Source organism: Bidens hawaiensis, unplaced genomic scaffold (assembly GCF_021521415.1).
Source record: "Bidens hawaiensis isolate Kalapana, Puna unplaced genomic scaffold, B.hawaiensis_p1.1 tig00002123_1, whole genome shotgun sequence".
NCBI lineage: Eukaryota > Viridiplantae > Streptophyta > Magnoliopsida > Asterales > Asteraceae > Bidens > Bidens hawaiensis.
In genome coordinates this window covers 3,388,499-3,411,487 of record NW_027491112.1, presented here as the reverse complement: position 1 = coordinate 3,411,487, position 22,989 = coordinate 3,388,499, and the positions used below count along the sequence as shown (strand labels likewise).

At 34.3% G+C, this 22,989-nt stretch overlaps 1 protein-coding gene across 1 annotated transcript; it reads left to right on the top strand.

The window, feature by feature from the left end:
• Positions 1-21,949: 21,949 nt before the first annotated feature.
• LOC143606425 (uncharacterized) lies at positions 21,950-22,618 on the top strand. Its single transcript, XM_077082200.1, has one exon. The coding sequence runs from the start codon at positions 21,950-21,952 to the stop codon at positions 22,616-22,618; it is 669 nt and encodes a 222-aa protein (XP_076938315.1).
• Positions 22,619-22,989: the final 371 nt, after the last annotated feature.

Sequence of the window (22,989 nt, the reverse complement as noted above, 5' to 3'; positions counted from 1 at the left end):
TTCTAGTTTTATACATAGTGGTTGAAGTCCCTTGTAATAATTAAATAAATTTTATATTATATAAATAAATTAAGCAGTCAAAAGTAGTTGGTGAAATGAGGGTTTATTATTGGTTGGTTAAGTAAGCGGGTCCTCATAAGTGCCACCAACACGGCAATGCCATTGCCACAAAAACACATGAGGGGTTTATAATAATTGGAAACGCCCACATGGGTAGTGATGTTAGGTTTTTTTTAAGCAAAAACGTTGATGGTGAAGTCCCACTACCGATGCCCTTATGGATATGACTGACCCGAGGTGTACGACCAAGCTTGGTCCAAAAACCTTGTTACTTGAACATTTCTTAAGTCAAATTCGAACTCAATTTTGAATTTTCAAATCGGGTTAGCTTTGGAACGGAATTTCATATTCGGCTTTTGAATGGATTCGAATTTATGATTTTATAACTAAATTATTTGATTAAGAATTATACATGTTACATTCTTTTATAAACAAGTTCATTTTTTTAACATTTTTATCATCAAGTACGTACATTTTAACTAGAATTATTTGTACAAATATTAGTTATACTTATAGTTTAGGTTGCATGTATGAGTAACTGAGTTATGAGGTTTTATTTTGTTAAAAGTTAGTTTTAATACTAACTTCCGATTATGTAAAGGATTAAAATAACTAAAAATACTCGTTTGTAGAACCATGGTTGTAATGAACTCAAAATTTTGAACCAATGAACTATTGATTTAACTTGCAAAGAAAAAAAATAGAAAAAACACTACATTGTATCAAAGTATTTGACAAAAAAATATTGTTAGGCAATCTAGTACACATGAAAATATCAGTAAATATCAGTACACATGAAAATATCAGTACACATGAATATTATGATCAACTAACATAAAAGTATTTGACAAAAAAATAACCCACATTGCATCAATTTCATCCCTTTTGTAAACCAACATAAAATTGTAAATTTAGACTTTAAAACACTACATTGGATCAAAGTTGACAAAATACAAAGAATCATCCTAGGACCTAGGTTGTTGGTTTAGGCTTATATAACCAACACCAGGCCCGCTATATTTGACATACTAGTTAAGGCCCGGTTCTGTTAAGCGACAAGCTTTGTGTCTATCGTTGTCTTGCCTTTTTTAAGGTCGGATGTATGGGTTGAGCTGGATGTCTGTATATGTATTAGCTCAGTTAGATAATAGGTTAAAACCAAACCTATACTTAATATTCTAGTTTCTAGATCGAGCAAAGTGTCATTTTCGAAATCTTACGCAACTATAGTCTAATTACTGTTTTTATTATACATCCAGACCTAGAGGAGTTTTCAAGATTCTAGTCAGTTTTGTCCAAATCATTAACTCCGTCTATTTTTCATAGTTAGATGAGGCATGAGGGGCAAAATTGTCCTTTTGATTTGTTTTTTTTTTAAATTAAGTTAAGGGACTAAATGAAATTTATGGGTGAATGATATAAAATGGTTTTAGTGCAACGGGTCGTTAGGGAACTCCGAAAGGCTTATCATCCACATACAACCAACCTTACCCGAGTTCGAATCCTAAAACATTTGTGTTTTCTCATGTTAGTGGCACACACTTCTGGAATCATACCGGGACCCATGTTATTTATAATAAGATATAAAAAAAAGTTCCCAAAAAACAACATAATTTCTGTATATAAAATATAAGGGTTGATTTTATTGTACTCGATACCATTAAGCAAAGCATCAGTTTCTGGATTGGTTTAGTTATTTTAATTACCGGGCTCTTCAATAATGCTACATGATTTAGTCAGCAATTGGCATTTGAATTCTTCCTAACACAATAATTGAAAAAGAAGGAAATATCATGTTCTAGAAGAGATTATGACATGTTGGATAGAGGTGCACAAAACTCCGAACCCGGAACTGAACCCAATAAAAATACCCGAAATCGGTTTTTTATACCCGGGTTTTTAATACCCGAACCCGTACCCGACCCTACCCGTAGGGTACGTATAGGGTATGCATTTCAGTACCAAAATCCGTACCCGAAACCGGACCCGATTTGTACCTGGTAATACCCGAAAACCCGAACCGGGTTTTACATAAATACTCGGAACCGGGTTTTTCAAATACCCGATCTATACCCGAAAAATACCGGAAAAATAATCCTAAAAGGTGCAACCCCTTAAAAATCCAATATATATCCGAAAAACCCAGAAAAAACCCGAAAATAGGGTTTTTTCAATACCCAATTAATACCCGACCCGAACCCGATACATAGGGTATGGTTTTTAGGACAAAACCCGGCCCTGAACGCGACCCCGACCCGGGTATTGTCAAGGCCTGATCATACCCGAACCCGGTTCTATACCCGAACCTGAATATTTGAAAAACCTGATTTTTGCCCCCCTAGTGTTGGACACATAAGAGACTGTTAAGTGGATATCAATAGTGATAAAAATGTCTCTTTAAAATACGCTTTTAAGTTTGTAACTTCTAAACTCTCGGTTAAAATATAGATTTTATATAAATCCACATTTAATATGTAAACATATCTTTTTTACCAGCTAATGGAGAAAGGGTGCCTTCGGGCAATTACTATCGGGTATGGTACCTGAACCAGGTAATACTGTCACGGCCAATCTTTGTCAAATTATGGTAGCAAAAATCAGTTGTACTACCGGAGCACAATTAGTCGTTGGAGATGGTTTATTACCGTTAGTTTTTTATAAAATCAATTAAATTTTACCTTATAAATTTAACCTCATTCAAACAATTTTTACACAAAAACTTTTATTTTTTCATCATTCAAACTCTCGCAAATTCCATTTGTTTTTTTCAAATCACATGCCACCAACATATCACACCCGGCTCCATGGGCCTAGATGTGTGACCAACATTGGTACATGTTTTGTAAATATATATTAGAGTACTAGTTTTATAGCCCGTGTAACCCACGGGATAATCTAAATAATTAAGTTACAAAAGCAATAATAACGTATATAAAAAATGTATTACATCTATGCTTTTATCATTATACATAAATTGATTTTATTTATATAAAAGTCAGAATTACAGAAATTGTCCTTTATTTTTGTATCAGATTTCACTGGTGGTCCTTTATCTTCAAAAGTAACATAATTTGTCCTTTACGTTTTCAAAATGCTACACCGTTTGTCCTTTAACCCTAACCTAGTTAGATTTTATCGTTAACTCTGGTCATGTGCATTGCACATGAGGGCAAATCGGTCATTTTCCCAATTTATTTATAATAACATTTTAATGTATAAAAGATCTCTCACTCTCTCTCTAACTCTCCTCTCTCTCTCCCTTTCTGCACACACACACAATCTCTCTCTTCTCTACACTTTACCCACACAACCACCACCACACAACCCCAAACCACCATCCAACCATCACAACAGGATCGCCGCGCACTTACTATCAAGAGAAGCGTCGGCCAACACCATCCATAGAACTGCCGGCCACCGCCATTATCACTGCCACCACCCACCACATCACACACCATCTGTCACTGCCACCACCGTCTTCCACCTCCACCTATCTCCATTACCGGAAACCACCACCACAACTTTCCATTCATCAGATCTGTCTTCGATTATTAGGTTTTTGGCAACGATTATTAGGGTCCAATAATGGTCTTAGCGACGCCGGTGGGTTTCCGACAGCAGAGATGGTTGTTGCAGTGGTTGTAAAGGGTTTATGAGAGAGAGTGAAGAGTTTTTTGATTGCCGTGGAGGTGGGAGACGGTGCCAGCGGTGGAAGGGGAAGACGGTGCTGGGATGCCAGCGGTGGAAGGGGAAGACGGTGTCTTCGGGAGGTTGGAGATATGGTATGAGACAGATGTGATGGTGGTGGTTTTCCGGTGGGAACGGAGAGGGCTTTCGTCGTTGGAGAAGACGGCGGTGGTGGTGGCTTGCCGGAGATGGAGCTCGGTGGCAATGGAGGAAGAAGAGGAGACTGTGGGTTGGGTTAATTATAATTTTATATGTATAAATATTTTAATTAAATTGTTTCTAATTATTTTAAAATGTCTTTTTAAATAAAGTATTTAAATGACTAATTTGCCCTCATGTGCAAGGCACATGATCATATTTAACGAGAAAAACTAACTGAGTTAGTGTTAAAGGACAAACGGTGTAACATTTTGAAACATAAATGACAAATTATGTTACTTTTGAAGATAAAGGACCACCAGTGAAATTTGGGGTAAACATAAATGATAATCTGTAATTCTGTCTATAAAAAATGATTTTTTCAAAAATAAACTTATTAAAAAAAATAATGCACGTGCCAAAACATACCATATAACACTTCATCCATTGAAAATTTATTCTCAGTATCATATATGTATAATTGAAAGAAATTTGGCTATGAATCAATTTTGAAGAATAATTCTCATATAATAATAGTTTTGAGCTACAATATAAAAAAGATTTTGATAAGTTTGAGGGGCTTCTCGACTTTGCCAATTGACAAAAAAAATAGTAGGTTAACCTGTTTAATTTTGTGAATGTTTTGCTTCACTTGAGCATAATTTTGTACGACGTGTTTCACATACAACATTTTGATTATTCAAGCCAAAGTCAATGCTAACCTGTAGGTGGCATGTCAGAAGTGTTTGTCATTTTTTTTTTAAATTTTAATGGTCATAGGAAAAATACTCAATGTGTAAAATCCAGAATCTTTTGACTATTTACAAAAATGTCCTTAAAAAAATTCGAAACTCAGTCACATTTAAAATTCTAATTTTCATTTGTTTTACATTTTCAAGTCAAAACTTTGAACCAGTAACAAGTTTGACGATAAATCTATTTGCATTCTCAATTTTTAAAAAATATTAAGATTACCCCCTTTTTACCTGTAACAAATTTGAGCCAAATATATTTAATTTGTACCAAACGATCTATTTACCAACTTTTAACCCGTAACAATCAAATTTAAGTTTCACAAAAAACCTGAAGCAATCCTTGATTAAAAAAAGAACCCAATAAACTAAATATGATAAACTTTATTATATCTGAAATTGATTGGTATATACTATCATTACATTTTAACACATATATTATATATGTATAGTTTACTAAATTAACCAAGAAAATAAATAGATAGATTTAAATCATATATAATTATAATTTATAAATTTATATGACAATCTACAAAAAAAACCAATACATAACTGGATTTATTTTTAAAAAATAGATCAACTTTTAAGCATATATATATATAAACTAATGATTAAAAAAATTACTTCGTAAAGTGAAAGAATATTAGAGTTTTTTTTTGGGTTTTTTTTTATTTACAATCTTCAACAATATACATAGTATAATATATTAATAATAACATTTAAAATTATATTATTTTCATTATCTAACAAACACAGTTTGTTGTTGATTTTTGGATTTCACCAACTATGTTGTGAAATATATTCAAACAATGTATAGTAGTATAATATGTAAATATTTATATTTATAAAAGTATATAGATATAATATAAATAGAGTTTTAAAAAAAGTAAATAATATAATCATGTTATAGATATAATATCAATGGAGTGTAAAAGGAAAGTGAATAATTATTTATCTATGACATATATTAGTTCTAGAGGGAAAATATTTTTGAGGATTAAACACAAACTGACATGTGTCTACAATTATTTTACTTTATTAGAATGAGTAGATTTGTGTAATGAAAGTTTTTTCATTTAAATAACAATATCCAAAATGCCGGGAATTAAATACCCGTTAGTTAATACAAAAAGTGTTTAATATGAAAAACATTCAAAACACATTTGAGCCATCGTCTAATGGCTAACGTCACCATCTTCTAGCCTCTATTCCTAATTACCTGTAAAAACAGTTTGTAAAATATGTTAGCATCACATGCTGGTGAACATGCTGACGTTAAAACAATTTATGTAAACCTTTAGTTCATACTCGAAACAATCAGTGGCCCTATATATCAGCATACTAATTATATGCACATAGTATAGCCAACACAGCCTGAATGTTAGCATATACTAAAATTTGAGGGGTTTGAAATCGCATGCAAACTTTTGTATAAATGACTCATTTGTATTTATGCTTATAAAAAGATTAGACGTATTCACATTTGTTATGATCAGTGTGTCTCACTGTTTTATGTTTTTGTGCGTTACCTAATGTGCTAAAAGTAGTCAAATAAAAATACGTTAAAACTAGACACTAAGTAATACTTTAGACTTTTAAACTTAACTTAAACTACTAACCGGCAAGTGTACCGGTCGACTCTAGTACAACTAAGTAAGTCCGGATATCGAACTCACAAGATTTTTTAAATTACGAAACTCGCAAATTAGACTCGACTAAAAGACACGACTATTTAATAATATTGTTTGGGGGGGGGGGGTTAAACTAAATAATAATAAACTATAAACTACACCCTACTAATTAAATAATAATAAAACATAATGATTACTAAAACCTAATTAATTATTTTATTAATAAACCTAACCCTAATTAAATAAAATATAATAAACTATTAAAACACTTAGATTAATTCAGATGATGGAAGTAACTACCTAGGCTAGATTCCCCTAAGTTATGGCACTCAATTAACTGGGTAACTTAAGTTATGGAACTGAGATCGTAAGATAGACCCTTGACAAAAAAACCCTAATAGGACCCTCGAACCTTCAAGAAGACACCTATGAGTTTCTACAAGTTTTAAGACTCGCCAGTTTTATATATTAAACTTCCTTACGGTTATTTAATTGTTTATGATTAAGTATCTTTATGGTGGAATCCTACATTACATCGCGGAAATCAAAGATAGCTAAGTAGACTCAGTTGACTTAATAGACTAAGCTGACAATCAAACCTAGACAGACTCCTTACGAAGAACTAAATCAAACAATCCTGACCAACAAATACCTATCAGTAACCTATCACCTTACAACTTTCTAGGCTAGCGGCTCACTTTTATCTATTTAATTAGTTTTATTGTTTCTATGATCTTATTCGAATTTAATCACAAACTAGTCAAGAACACACAGTAAATGATCTAATAAAACCTTATCCTATGAAACAATCAACAAGGAAAATGTGAAACGATAAATCCAAGTAAATAAAACCAAAAAATCACACACATCAATTAACTCAAACTCAACAATTTACTTAAAGCATAAAATCCATAACGAATAGAAATCCCAATCAAAATCAAACCAAATAAAGGTTCATCACGACCTAGGTAGTTTATAAAGTTTAGCCTAGCATCATGTAATTAAATTCAAGCAAAGTAAATAAATCCAAAAACATGGTAAAATAATGAGAAACGAAAGATTAAAGGCAATAAAACCCGTAGTCTTCGATCTTGAATGTATATCTCTTCACCGGATGCTCTCTTGCCTTAAAAACCGCCAAGAATCTTGAATAATAGCTCAAGTAAACTCTAAATTCGTCTGGTGGCAGCAGGGTATTTTTCAGGTTAAGGTTAAGGGTGTAGTTATACTGAAATAGGGCCCTTAACTAACAAAATTCGGAAACTTTCGTGAAATAAGGGGTCTAGGCGTCGCGCGACCATGATTGGCCCCCATGGTCGCGCGGCGCGGCGTTTAATAATAGAGGGTCGGTCTGACCGGCCTGGTCTGACCGGTTCTCCTTCCAGTTCCTTCTTGAGGTGTTCCGGCTTCTCGTTTAGGCTCGTTTTAACTCGTTTTTCGCCTTTTTCGATCACGATCAACTTCCGGAACCTACAAAATATAATAATGTTAGTAGTATACAAATCTTGACTAAAAACGAACAAAAACTATTTAAATATTAAATAAAATATACAAGGGAAACATATATTTTAGCATTATATCATTACCTCGAACCTATATTTATGAGAATAGCTTGTATAAATATCAAGATCAGTGATCTCGCTTTAAACATTTTTTCTAATTTTGCTTAGTTTTAAACCTTGATATTTTTTTGTTTGAATAAACCATTTAGACCTGCAGTCTTTTCTGTTTATTTACTAATTATGTGCTACGTTTTTTCTTTACAAGGAAATGTCTATTTTATGTTATTTCTCCAAGAAGAAACATTAACTTGACTATAACTATTGCATGTAAAACTTTATGTTTCTTAGTTATAAAGAAATATTATTTTGACTATAACCTTTTTATATGAAAAGCTTATGTATACTTAAATTTGTTCAAAGTTTAGGTTATACCCCCGACTAAGGTATAAGACATATAATAAAATAACTTACGTAGAACCCCTAGCTAAGGTTGATCGAGAGCACTTCTACTCTACGCCGTGTATCAGGGATCAAATTGTCAGAACTTCGGGGTCGGGCTTGTCGGCACGAATTACGATTTAAGGTGTGTGTGTAAGAAAAGTCTGATGGGATGCAAAGTTGCAATGCCCGACTCCCCCTTTTATAGGCAATTTATGGGATCCGTCGTGTATCGCTATGAGCCGAGAGATAAGTCATCGCGTAGCGTGACGCCCTTGTAATCCAGGAAGTTGCCACATGGCTACACGTGTCTCCGATTACTTAACGTGGACATCGAGTATCTCAATGGTCCAATGGGTAAGTCCTTCGTGTAGCGCGACACCGCCTAAATCTCGGTTTTCTCCCAAGTGATTCGCGTAGAGCTATAGACGTGATCCTTGTCCATTGCGTAGCACAACAGATTTAAAAATCAGTTTTTTTATATTTTGATCCTTTAACTTTTATTACTTGTTAAAATTACCCGAAAGTTTTAGGATGTTACACGACGACACAATAATTTCCACGGAGCGATGATGATGAAGTTGCTTTGGCAACGACTGATGGATGCGTCTAGCAACAACAGTGAGGTATCGTGAAACAAGTCGTGGTGTTTAGTGGCCTATAAACAAAATGGCGGCACCGACTATAGTAGCAAAACAATTTTATTCAAAGCGGAGTGATTTAATAAACATGGTTACAAAATTCTACCGATTCTACTCAACCGCAATTTCCAAGATGGCCGAAGTAGAAACATATCGTCAGTACCGAAACCATATCTCAAACATGGGTTTTAATCACGATGCCCCGTGGGATGTTCAAAGAAATCATCCTGTATTTGTGGCTATGGATCCGACTTATTTTTAGGTTTATTGAATTTTAATAATCCTAACTTAATATTAGACTTTTAATCGGAAAAAGGATATGAGTTGATTGATGTAAAACCTAGTTCGAAACAGTACTCCAAAACGATGAAACAATGCTTAAATTCAGGTGTTTAAGCTTTCAATTAACAAAAATCAAGTCGTTTGAATCATAGTTTCGAGCTTCGTTTTACATCAATTCCACACCCCCCCCCCCACCCACACACATCATCATCATCACTCTATAAAATTTAAACCAAAAAACATTTGGTTCGAAAACACACCACTTTAATACATAGATTTTGGGGGACTAAAAATTACTTTTGTTATTTTTTTAAAGTTTTTGTAAGCTTAAATTAAATCAACCACACTCACTTCGTAAAAAGCGAAAGGTTCTAAGTTTGTTGTGGATTAAAAATAGATTAAAGAATTTGAATGTAGATTGGAATAGATGGCAGTGTTTGGCTTTGTAGCTTGTTCGCGTTGTTTTGTTGTAGCCGGCCTCTGCTAGCTTCTCGGTATGTAGGAGGGGTTTTCGGTCCTGTTTCTATTAAAATTTGCAGTTCAAGAAAAAAAAAACTTAGTAAATCGCAAAACCAGGTTGAAAACATAATACAATTACATAAAAGAGGGGTTTGCACCCATTAATTCGCTTAACCAAACTTACGTTTACTACGATTAGAACAACAAAAAACTAGGAAATAATAGAATCTAAGGATATTTTATCAAAGCTAGCTCATGGTTTATTTTTTGTTTTGTTTTATAAGATAACGTCCTCTACCATTCTCTTTAATAAAAATATAATATAGTATTTTATATGATTACGAATATACGTTGCGATTCACATATAATTTATTTATTTGTTCCTTATCGAGACAAACAAATATTATCTGAACAACATCAACTACTGGTATTCCGTTTGTATGGTTTTCTTGACTTCCATCGTATTCCTACCGGTGTCGTGATGAACCGAACCAATTCCGTCTTAATAACGTCGATGCTGGATTTTGATCATCCGATCCATTACCGAAATTCGTTTTATGGTATTCTATCAATGTCAAATACGTGACGATATCCTCTTCGGCATATCTCTTTCAGTTGCTATACCAAATGCCAGTATTAAAGCGTGACCGTAACAAACCAGACTAATACCAACCGAATAGCGTACACTATAATATAGTTTATTTAAATTTATGAAGAGCTTTATGCATGTCTATATCATATTTGTTTGATAGTGGTTAATTTAAAAGGGCAAGGCAATTTTAATTGACCATGTGTAGTTGCCTTTTGAAGTGGACCTACACACCACAAATTTATTTTAGATGTATAGACAATAATGCAAGTATGCAATCTATGCTAAATCAGTCAATCCAAAAGAACAACTGTAAAATATGATAATAATATAACTATAAGCATCATTCGTGAATGAAGACGATGAGTGACAAGTGTATGCGTGTTAGGTTTTGTAAATTAAAACACTATATGTATTAAATTAGTAAATGAACAAATACACCTTGTATGCATGCATATTAAATTATTAACTATAACTCAATTCAATGTTAGTAACACTCATTATTGAACATATATAACACATACACTATCTAATAACACCTATTAAATTATTAACTATAACTCAATTCAATGTTAGTAACACTCATTATTGAACATATATAACACATACACTATCTAATAACACCTGGTTTCTCATAACTATCATTGAATACAAAATAAAGCGCCATGCATTAACATACCATGACTATTATTGAGTATTTGAGTATGAGAACTAAAAGTCTAAAACATGATAATGTATTTACATGTAAATGAAAAAAAAAATCTTAAAATATTATATAACAGTATTATTATACTCAACTAATGATAAAAAAAAATATTATTATTACAATATAACTTTCTTTGATTTTTTTATAATATAACTTTCTGTAAATAAAATAATAATGTATAGAAAATTATGTATGTTTACAAAAAGATGGTTTAATACAAAAAGCAATATAAATTGGATGTGGTTCAATGATAGAGCACTCACTTTACTAGTGAGAGTTAGGGGGTTCAAACCTCACTATCACTAATTTATTTGGAAGATATAAGGGATGACCCTGGCTTGCCATGGCTCGAGTCCTGATCTCACCCGGTTTTACCGGCTCCTCGTTGTCGTGCCGTTTGGCGGGCGTGGGAGTCAGGTTTTATCCGGTGAATCCCTCAACAGGTGTACCGCTAGGGGCTTTGTCCGTCCGGACTAGTGGCCGGCTCGGCTACCTTTAGCCAATGGGAGCCGCGTACGGAGTACCCGACGTTACTTAATTGGTCGTTAAAAAAAACAAAAAGCAATAATGGGTAACTATTAGGCCGACAAATATACATATGGGGGCATCAGGGAATGATCCTACATGTCAAGCTAGGCTTTCATGCAATGGCTTTCATTTTCCTCTTAAACCAAACATTTTTTTGTTTTTATTCTTTGTTTTTTCATTTCTTTATATTATTAAATAATTGAATGATGTAGAATGAGGAAGAATAAGGATAATGACTCACACTAGGGTTGACGGGTGAAATTGAATGATAGAGAAAAAACTGACGTGTCACAAACGTGACGAATGAAAGGAAATGACCAAAATAAGCAATACCCCTTTGCCGTAACCCTATTCAACAAACATGTAAATCTATAATATCTTTTGGTTTAAAATAACTTTATTTCAAAAGAAAAAATAATATCATTCGGTTAAAACAATTCTAAATTATAAATGTTTTACCATGAAAAACAGATAACTCACACCCTTCACATCTAGTCTCAAATCTCCATCGATCATTTAACATTTTAACTCCAAACTGTTTCTTGCTCACTCCTAGTCCTGTAAACGAACCGAACGTTCGGTGAACTTTTTGTAAACCGTTTGGCGGAAAGTTCGTTTATGTTCGTTTATTTAATAAACGAACGAACATGAACACAAAATTTGTGTTCATTTAATTAAATGAACGAACATGAACACATGTTCCGTTCGTTCATTTATGTTCATTAACGTACGTTTATGTTCGTTTATGTATTAATAGAAAATAATTAAATATTATCTGAATATGTCACCTGCTTAAAAGTTTTATATTTGTTAATTTGTGTTCATTTATGTGTTTTCAGATTTAAGTTTGTTTATGTTTGTTTGTATTCATTCACAATGGTTCCTATATGCTTATTTATATTCGTTTATCTTTGTTTAGTTATGTTTGTTTAGATTTTAAACAAGCGAACACAAATGTCCATTTTTAAATAAACGCACATGAACATAAATATTTGTTCGATTAATTATAAAGTTAAATGAACGAACACGAATATGCCCTTGTTCGTGTGTCACACCCCACTCTAGGGCCTAGGCGTGTGACCAAAAGTTGGTACCTGTTTTGTAAATAAATCAGAGTTGCGGGTTTGTTTTAGCGGACGTCTTTAAAAAAAATATTATTATATTGAAAACTTATTAAAATCTCAGGTTTAATTACCCGTTTAATATTTCAATTACATTTCTTTGGAAAACATAACTCTTTTATAATATTTTTAAATAAAATATCTGAGCCACCAGATAGCATCTAATGACTATAACTCCAATCTTCTATTCCTTCTTGCTTGTCTGTTCTAACCTTTCTTGTTTCCCTGTAACATGGGTGGGAAAATACGTCAGCACAAAGCTGGTAAATAACGCTGACTCTAAAATATCTTTTCAATACCTTTGTGAAACCAACAATAATACTTTTGTGACTACTCATTAGGCACCCAACTAAATTGGGATCAAATTACCCTAAGTATCATGTACAATTAATTATATACACAATATCATTTCTCTGAACAGTCCCGTAGACCTTCAGAGGCATGTTGATGATATGCATGGCCTCGGGGAAATGCCGAGTCACCATGTATGTTTGGATCCAGACACATGTATACTCTTAATCAGAGTGTCCGTTTCTTATTATTGTACACAAAGTTTTAAGGATTCGTAAATCCTATGCAAACACTCTGACTCAATATAAAAGGTTTGGGGCGTATTCACCTTGTCTGTTCATAATCAGTTTCTGATACTGATTCCTGTTTTCTGTTCTCTTCTTCTTGTTTTGTTACCTCGGATCTATAGTACAAGAATAACATTTGTATAAATAACTAGATCATCGATCTAGCTTTAGACCTTTAGTCTGTTTTGTATAGCTTTAACCTTGATAAAAGTATTTGTTTATTCAAAACATTTGGTCCTCTAGTCCCTTTGTTTGTTTATCCTTTACACACGATGTTTCTTCTTCAAGAAGAAACATTACTTTATAATATTATATTTCTTAACAATAAAGAAATACTATTCAATTATATCCCTTGAATAAACTTGCTTACGTTTCTTAATCAAGAAGAAACTATATTTTAATTATAACCTTTGCTTAAGAAAAGTTATTTTATTCTTAATCGTAATCAAGGTTCGGGCTATACCCTCGACTATGGTCTAAGCCATTTATAATAATAAAATAATAACTTAGGCAGAACTCCTTACCTCGCACGGTATTCGGAGTTTAGATATTCCTAAGTTTATACGGGCAGCACTTCTACTCTATACGCACGTTTATCGAGGCGTTCTTGATCCACCTTCTTTGGCACGCAAATCGAGGCAATGTTCGGTGATTGTCGGATTATTTTTGGATAGCACGCACTTCAAGGAAAACACCGGGTATTTGGCATGGATTACGAGGTGATGATTGTCGGGTCGGTGGCACGCAAAACGATGTTCGGCACGCAAACCGAGGTAGAGAAAGTGCAAATTCTAGAGAGAGAGAGAGTAAATGTGTGTGTGCAAATGAGCCGTGGCCTGCCCTATTTATAGCCAATTTTGGATCCCATCGCGATACGCGATGGGCTCCTTTCTTCCTACATCGCGTATCGCGATGCCTAGCTTTCTGAGGTTATGCCACGTGGCCTGACACGTCTGCCACGTGTCGCCACGTGGTCTGACACGTTCTACCACGTGTCATGGTGTGTTGCCACGTGTCGCCGGAGTGCAACACATGTTGATGACTCATCACGGCCCATCGCGTATTGCGATGGCCGTCTCCTTGGACTCATCGGGTAGTGCGATGGGTCCATAAATATTACTTTTCGTTTTCAGTCCTTCATCTTTTGTAGCTTGTCGTTTCAGGTCTAATTCTCGTTGTCCAAAAATAATAAGACGGCTCGTGCGCCATCAAAGCGCCACATTGAGCCCAACGCCGTCGCCGTCGCCGTCGCCGTCGTCCTCGTCCTCGCCCGAGCCCGAGCGCGTCGGGTGCTACGCACCCTCCGCTAGGGCTACTTGGTGCATTATATTCATAAAAGAATATTACTATGGAAAATTTCTTCCTTATAAATAGCTTCCATTTCTTTACCACTTTCCATGTGGGTTGGATTCCATCTTCCTTATTTATACCTTAGTGCAATGCTTCAACTTTCTTACATCTTCCAATGTGGGATGGAGTTTCATTCATGTAAGTAAACTTAACTTAGGAAATATTTTTATTTCCTTATTTTTCTTATAATTCCTATTTAATATTTTCTCATGTCTTGTTTTGATATTATTTTTGATCTCTCAACTTTCCTAAGTTGTCAAATTTGGATCAAAAGTTTGGGGGATGTTACATCGTGTTCATACGATTCATTTACGGGCTTTCAATATTCATATTGATAAATACATCAGTTTTATTCTCTAGCCTCTACCGATTTTATTTGTGTTCGTTTGTGTTCGTGAACCGTTCGTGAACACATTAATTTTCTTAATGAACGAACACGAACATAAAATCTCGTTCGGTAAGTGTTCGTGAACCGTTCGTAAACACAATATTTTCTTAACGAACGAACATGAACAAGGCCTTGTTCGTGTTCGATCGGTTCGTTTACAACCCTACTCACTCCTAATTTCAACACCACAAACTTCTTTTTGTCATTATTATATATAATAATTTGGAACTTTGGTGCTGCAAAGTCTCCGTTGGGTCTTTGCGGCACCTTATGGGCGGCTTTTCTTTTTTTATTTTTCTATTTTTTTAGTTCAAGTCCGTAATATATATAATACATATTGATCAAAAACCAATTTTGTGTATGTTTTGTTTTGGTTATGATATCGTAACAGACGTGACGGAAGCCTTTCAAATTCGCGTAAACTCAACGCATTTTGTTTTAGTTCTATTATCATAGCAAAAATAACAGAATCCAACCAAATGCTATTTTCTTCGTTTTGGTACCTTAACGAATGTGACGAAAACCGACTGAATTCGTGTAGACTGACCGCTTCGACCCCGGGGATCGATAACGGTTGGGTTATACCAATGATCGAGATTTTTTTTGTTTTGTTTTAGTTCCAATACAATAACACACGTAACCGAAATCAACCGAATTTGTGTTGACTTTGAGACTGACAACGCTGGGGTTTTATCACCACCCGAATTTTACCAACCTGCCTCAGCGCAACGCGCCGATTAAAATACTAGTTCAATATATTTACTATTTATTTGTTAAACTGGCTAAAGTTGATAAAGACTTTATTAGGTATATCCACAACAGCCATTTAAAAAAAAAGAGGGTATATCCACAATGATACTTTATTAGGTATCTTTTATAATAAAGCTAAAAGAATATGTTTACTTTTGTCACTTTCCATCTCCTTGGCGAACAAGAAATTTAGTGGGTGTATTTGGATTGTCTAATAGTGGAAATAATAGCTCCAAAAGTGTAAAAGTAACTAATGACTAATGAGTAATGAATATGAAATAAAACATAAAAATCTTAGACTCGATTGATGGTTATATTTTATAAGTGTAGCAGATAATGTTATTAATTCATCTCTTAAGATCTTAAAAAGTTATAATAAATCTTATTTAAATTCTAAACTTAAACTAATATGTTTTATTTAATAGTCGTCCTCAATCCTGAATTCTCATACCAAAGCAGAAGAATAGTGGTAACATTGACATGAGAAAAACTAGTAAATTTATAAAAACATAAAAATTTAAACAAGAAAACCTGCGGTAAGTCGGTAACAAATATTGTCTATGGATCGATCTACGACATATAACATACAGATACCTGAATGACATAAACAATTGCACGTACGAGTTACTGATCTAGATATCATTTACGGGGTTTGCACTCTACTATGTGATCGTCACGAACCAATCATGACTAAAACGGCGTTGATTAAGGTGAATGACCTAATGATACTGAATTTGTGTGTGTTTGAAACATCGAAAGTTGCGAAAATGGGACGGCAAGTGCGGGAATTTGTCTAAGACATGAGAAAGTAACCTTGAAATGATTTATATGTACCTGTATAGCTATTGTTTACTTAAAAGAATTAATGGGGATTCGAAGGTGCGAAGCACCTTAACTCACACATGCGCGTATTGTGGGTGCAATGTGGCACTATATGTTTTTTTAAGAGGCTTGGACTAGAGGATCATGTTCATAGGTTCAGTCACTTCTTTTCAAAAGACTGTTTGAGAGTTGCGTTTATATATTTTGAAGGTGCTTTCAATTTAGATGCTTACAAACTACTTAAGAGTTGGAGGTCTAGAAATTAAAACAGATCAAATGTATCCAAAGGAGGTATTGTGTTTGTGGCAATCTCATAATAATAATAATAATAATAATAATAATAATAATAATAATAATAATAAACCTTTTGAGTTTTGATTTATAGTATGGTTATTCTTTGGAAGGGCTAAGTTAGTTGTTTAATAACAAATCTATAAAACTAGGTTTAAAATCCAAATTGAATGTTATATACTTTATAGTATTTGGATTTTAAACATAGTTTAATAACATAACTACATAAGTCGTAGAATCAACGAATAAATGATAAACCTATATAATAATTTTCATCTCACTTGAAATGGTATATATATATATATATATATATATATATATATATATATATATATATATATATATATATAGGGTCATGTTATTCATACACCCCTTCTAGAAACTCACACACCCTTTATACGATCGTATAGGACCTAAACGATCGTGCGGAATAAAAAAACAAAAAAAAGTACATGACCTTCAGATGCAGTGTACGGAGTTTGACTGTGAGTCATACGATCGTATGAAACAAAAAAAAAATAAATAAAAATTGAACGACTTAACCGTGCATGTTAAAACCAAACGTGATATACATGGCTACACCAAGAATGTTGTGTATGAATTGGCATAGTATTCATCTAGCAAATTGGGTTTATGCTACATATTTTTTCCTCTAAATACACGTGTCTCGTGCCGAACGAACAGGACAAACAACTAGTTATACATTATAAAACTTTATGTTGATATGCCATACTGAATTTGCAAATATAATATATATGTTTGTAACAAATATATAAAACTTCTTTAAAAAGTTGCAAATTGTTAAAAAAAATTAAAAAAACAAGTCATACGATCGTATGGTATCCATACTATCGTATGGAATGTTCCTGGACAGCAGACAAAGCCTGCGAGAATCTGACAAAAGTTGAAGTCCTATGCGATCGTATAGGACCCATACGATCGTATGTGTTCAAAGAGTGTGTGAATAAGTCAAATGATGTGTGAATAACCAAAGCCTATATATATGAAATATGTATAGATAGGGGGTGAAGGTAGAATACCGACAATACTAGGCTATCATGGTCAAGTTGCCTTGTCCTAGTCTTGGTCTGGTCATAGACCATGTGTGCAAGTCCAATTATATATTTTGTTCTCACTTCATTGTTAATAAATATTTTAGTACCTTTTTAGTTTTTACATTTAACCAAAAAAAATATATATCCTAAAATCTAAAAATTAGAATGAGGCAGCATCACTTTGGGTGAATATTTACGATGAAGGATTTGAGGTAGGCCTTGTAAAATATTGTTAGTTCAGATTCCGAACTCACTCAGGTTTTCTTCCCACAATGTTCTACGTCAGAGAACTTTGCTCTTGTGGCGTCACAATGACCAGTGGCGGATCCAGAAAATTTTGCCAGTGGGTGCAACAAACGGTCTACATAGAACTGGTCAAGTCAAACTAAAACGGGTCAAACCAAAATGGGTTAGGTCAAATGAAATTACATTAAATAAACCACGTATAGAAATGTAAGCAATAAATTTCCCCAAAACACAATAAGAAAATACATATTACAGTTAATAAAAACCCTTGCATTATTGTTACGACACAAAGCGCTCTTATGTACAGATAAAATTTAAAGTTAAATTGTGTAGAATTACAAAAAAGAAATGATACTCTAAATACTATCATATTTTGGTCTAATTTTTATAATGGTCCGATTAAACTAAAAAAATATATCACTATATTAATAACTAATTGATAAAGTTGTTAGACAATTAAATAATCTAAGCTTAATTGTTATTTTGTGAAAGAAAAAGTACACTTGTGTTTGAAAGTTGGCTCGGAAAGTTGAGTTTGGGGCACTAAAAAATACACGAATGGGGCACTTGGGGTCTTTGAACCTAGTATAGTAGAAGTTTATAAAAGAAAATACGAATTTGAGGGGGTGCATACACTCCCCCTGGCTCAACACTGAATCCGCTCCTGACAATGACTGTCATGTGGCAGCCGACAGTATGGTTTCCTGGGGAAACGTCCAAGCCAAACTCTGAAGCAAGCGTATGCCCGGTTAAGACGACATAGTCTGGCCATGAGGCATCAAAGCTTCCAAATTTAAAGAATGAAATAGTCTACCAATAAAAAAGGTCGTCGTCGTTCCAGAAAAAAAATTAGAGTATATTCAATTTGATAACTATAATATTTTTTTTTCCCTATATAGTTTTTTGTTGAAAATGGTCCATGCATATGTTCATAATTTGTAGAGTGAAATCAGGGTCCCCCACCCTTAAATCGCCCACCGGTCCACCTCGTTATTGTCCAAAAGGACGACGTGATAGCAAAGCCATATAGAAATCTCAACCTCAAATAATTGTTTATTGTATATATAAATAAAGTTGAAAGTTAGATTATTGATTAACAACAATGCGAAAATGGTCCATACTAATTAGTTTTCCATGCATTAAAATGCGTGGTTTTAGAAAATATATATATATATATATATATATATGATAGAACCGGCTCAACAATTTTGAAGAGTCTAAACGAAGTAAAAAAATTGTGGACCCTTTAAAAAACTTTCTGGTGTAAACCACCATATTTTTGCTGAGGTTGAAATCGACAATAATAACAAGAAATAGCAATGCTATTTTAGTTTAATGCAAAACCTTAACAACAAGCATAATGCATTATGTGTTATCATTATCAACTAAGTTAATAGCAAAAAAAAAAAAAGATAATAGCAAGTAAATTACCTTAATCGTATTTTATGATACTTAAGAGAAATGATAAATGGAAATTGAAATTAGCTAAATACCAAACAATGACAAACAACAATTTAACAATGTATGACTTTTTGTTTGAAGGTGGGTCATGGGCGTTATTTTGTTAATCCAGTTTCATTTGTTTTTGGTCTTCTACACATTTAGGATGAAGATTATTTCTTGCGGTCCAATTCCAATACATATATGTAACCATTTTAAAAAAAAGGGAAATTTGGGGGCCTAAGCCTTTGCCTAGCCTTCTAAGTCTATAGATCCGGCCTTGATATATGAGGATAGACTCATCTTACATGGCTAGTGGTTATGGGTACTCGAGGTGGAGGCAATGGTGACCGTAACAGGTGTTATAATCTAGCTTGTGTAAAAGCAGGCCAAAAGGAGATCAACTTAACATTTGGCCCTAATCACAACGTTAAGTCCTAACTTTTAAACATTGTATGTTTGAGATACGAGTAACATGTTTTAGTTATAATGCTAACTTTTGTTCATATTCTATTTTCTTTTCTTTTTTTTTTAATATACAAATACACTTTTTAGTTAAAAAAATTATATATATAATTTACAAATTACTTATACGATAAAGAGTATACGTAAATCTTAAACGTTTAGAAAGAAAAAGAACGAACTATGAACAAATATATAGAGAATGAGACATGTCATAAGAAGTGTTTCTCGGTATAAACAAGATCACATAAAAGTCGCGCCAGATCTAAGACTATTTTTTTACAGGTTACCATGATGAATGAACCGGTGTCGCTTTTCATATATATATAGATGGAAAACAAACAACGGATAGTATCTGGTTGTCCACCTCTATATTAAAGGTTTTTTCGGCTGTCAAACTTCATATATCTTATTTAAAGACAAAAAAATAAAGTGAATGAAATAACGAATCTAAGCTAAACAATAAGATAAGAAACAAGAGAACCCAAATATAACAACAAATATTTACATTAAAACTTTCTCCTAGTACAATAAACCGAAAGAGGATAGTTGATAACTTGATACCACAAGAAATCAAGAACAAGAACACTTCCAGGACTTAAAACACTGATCTAAACATACCAAGATCTAGTACCAAAATATGTACATGTGGGGATTTCAGATCAGAAGGTAACCAACCAACAATTAGCTAGCTAGATGCACTTGTTTCCACCACCACAACCGTTGGCTACATCTTTCAAAATCTGCTTGATGACCCCACCTCGTGGTGGAACGGGATCTCTCGTTCCATTTGTCAGCATCTCACTCGAAGCCCACATCGTTAATCGGCTCGTGTGACCAACAAGCTTGGTTTGAAGCAGATAATTGGGAGGATGTGAAGTGAGGGGTGCTAAAAGAGAGTTGCAGCCACACTATTATATATAGCCAAGTTGATAATTAATACATGAGCGTTACATCATAATTATCGAAAATTATTACGTAATCCTTTCTATAAGTTAAGCCTTTTGTAAAGTTATATTTTGTGGTAATTTATTTATTTGGATACAAAATTAAAGAAGCACGTTTGTAATAACGGATTGCTTTATTTTACTTTGTTTTATTGGTTGTATTATTTTATGTTTAAAATGGCCACTTGAACTTGCCAAGACATGTATTATGAGTTATGACACCTTAAACAAATCCAACATAGTTATGTGCATTAAGATGTTCTATTATTAAAGAGATGTTGCAAATAAGAAATGTTTTGTCTCAAATATTATTAACATGTTTTGGGTGCATTAGACATTACGGATGAGATTGAGAGGAGAACTATAAAGTTAAGTGTGCTTTAGTGAAAGCAATTCTAGGAGTGGTAACCTACTCGGGATTTTCTAATCATGCTATTAATAACAACATCTGTGAGTTGCTTATTAGCAAAGGGGATAAAATTTGTTTGCATAAAAAAGTAAAAAACCATATGTTACATATTTGATCATAGTTAATTGATGGTTGTATGCAAAGCTGCTCAGTCAACAACATTGAGACTAGCAAGCCTAAATGAAACTGAGCTGAAACTAGATTACTAAACCGCTTATGTGTGCTCTTGTTCTTACTCCAGTTTAGTACCGTTCTACCTTGATTTCATGTTGGATGGGCCCACAACGGGATTCATTTTATTTTTATGAAACAATATGGGTTTAACTAAGTATTATGCTTAAGTCGCTAGAGTAAAACTTCAAGCATGATTCTATATCAGTACCACATCGAAACCAAATTGGTACTATGTGATCAGATAGTTGATACTGTTAAGCCAAAAATATATATAGCTATTTTTGGCACTTGTATTGTAATTATTTGGTGAATATTAGATAGTTATGTTTGATTGTATTTCCATAGAATGCTCCTGATTTCCCTCCATCTTTGTATTATTTATAGCTTTTACATTATTCAATAAAATCAAGGAATTATATTTTCTTACATGGTATCATACCTAGCAGTCTGATCTCGATCAGGCCTTCATCCTTCCTTCACTATTTCCAGCCAGTTTCCCTATCATGGGTGACAAATCTGACCCCAAACCACAACCTCTTCATCCCGTCTACACGGTAACGAACATACAACACAAAGTATGTCCGCTTGACTGTACTAAGGTCACATACCCTACATGGGTCAAGCTTTTTAAGCTTCATGCTATCTGGTACGATGTGCTTCACCACATTGACGGTTCGCTGGCACCAGATAAAACGTCTGCTGAATATTCACCGTGGAAGAAAATCAGTGCGATCGTTTTGCAATGGATCTACGGAACGCTCAAACGCAATCTGCTAGTTCGTGTTCTTGAAGAAGAATCTACGGCACATGAAGCCTGGGAACGAGTCAAGAATCTGTTCCTGAACAACAAAGGTCCGCGAGCAGCCGCGTTACAACACGAACTCACCAACCTAACTCTATCCGCCATGACGGATCTTGAAGCCTACTGCCAACGTGTCCGCGAGCTCGCAGACCAACTATCGGCAGTCGGTTGCCCGATCAACAACACCCAGCGGATTATTTACCTGGTTCGCGGATTGCCGCGTGAATACGATGCCACTGCCTCCATCCTCAATCAATCCCTTTCACCGTGGGAAGAAGCCGTTGAACGATTACAATCCGAGTCACGTCGGATTGCGGCCCGTGACACCCTTTCCCCTACCCCTATGGTAGCCGCCACCGGACAACAATAGTCGGCGTGACAATTCCAATCGCCGAACCAATCAACCTCGTGAGACCAACCCACGCCGTGAAAACAGTCGCCGTGATAACAGTCGCTTCAACAATCCTCGTGGTCAAAGTCAGTCACAATTTAGGAGGCCAACAAACATCACAGTTCTGGGCTCCCCCTCCACCCTCTTATGGGTCTTATTGGGCTCCCCCTCCCGTCTTGGATTCAACATTGGAATTACCAAACCCCAAGGCCCAGCAACAACCCCTCAGCCCAGACACAACAATCCTCGGCACATGCCCACTTAACCGAAACTGACCCGCTTGAACCGACTCGTTTGGCGAATGCTATTCATGGTCTATCTATGGCTTCGGGTGATGATCAGTGGCACAT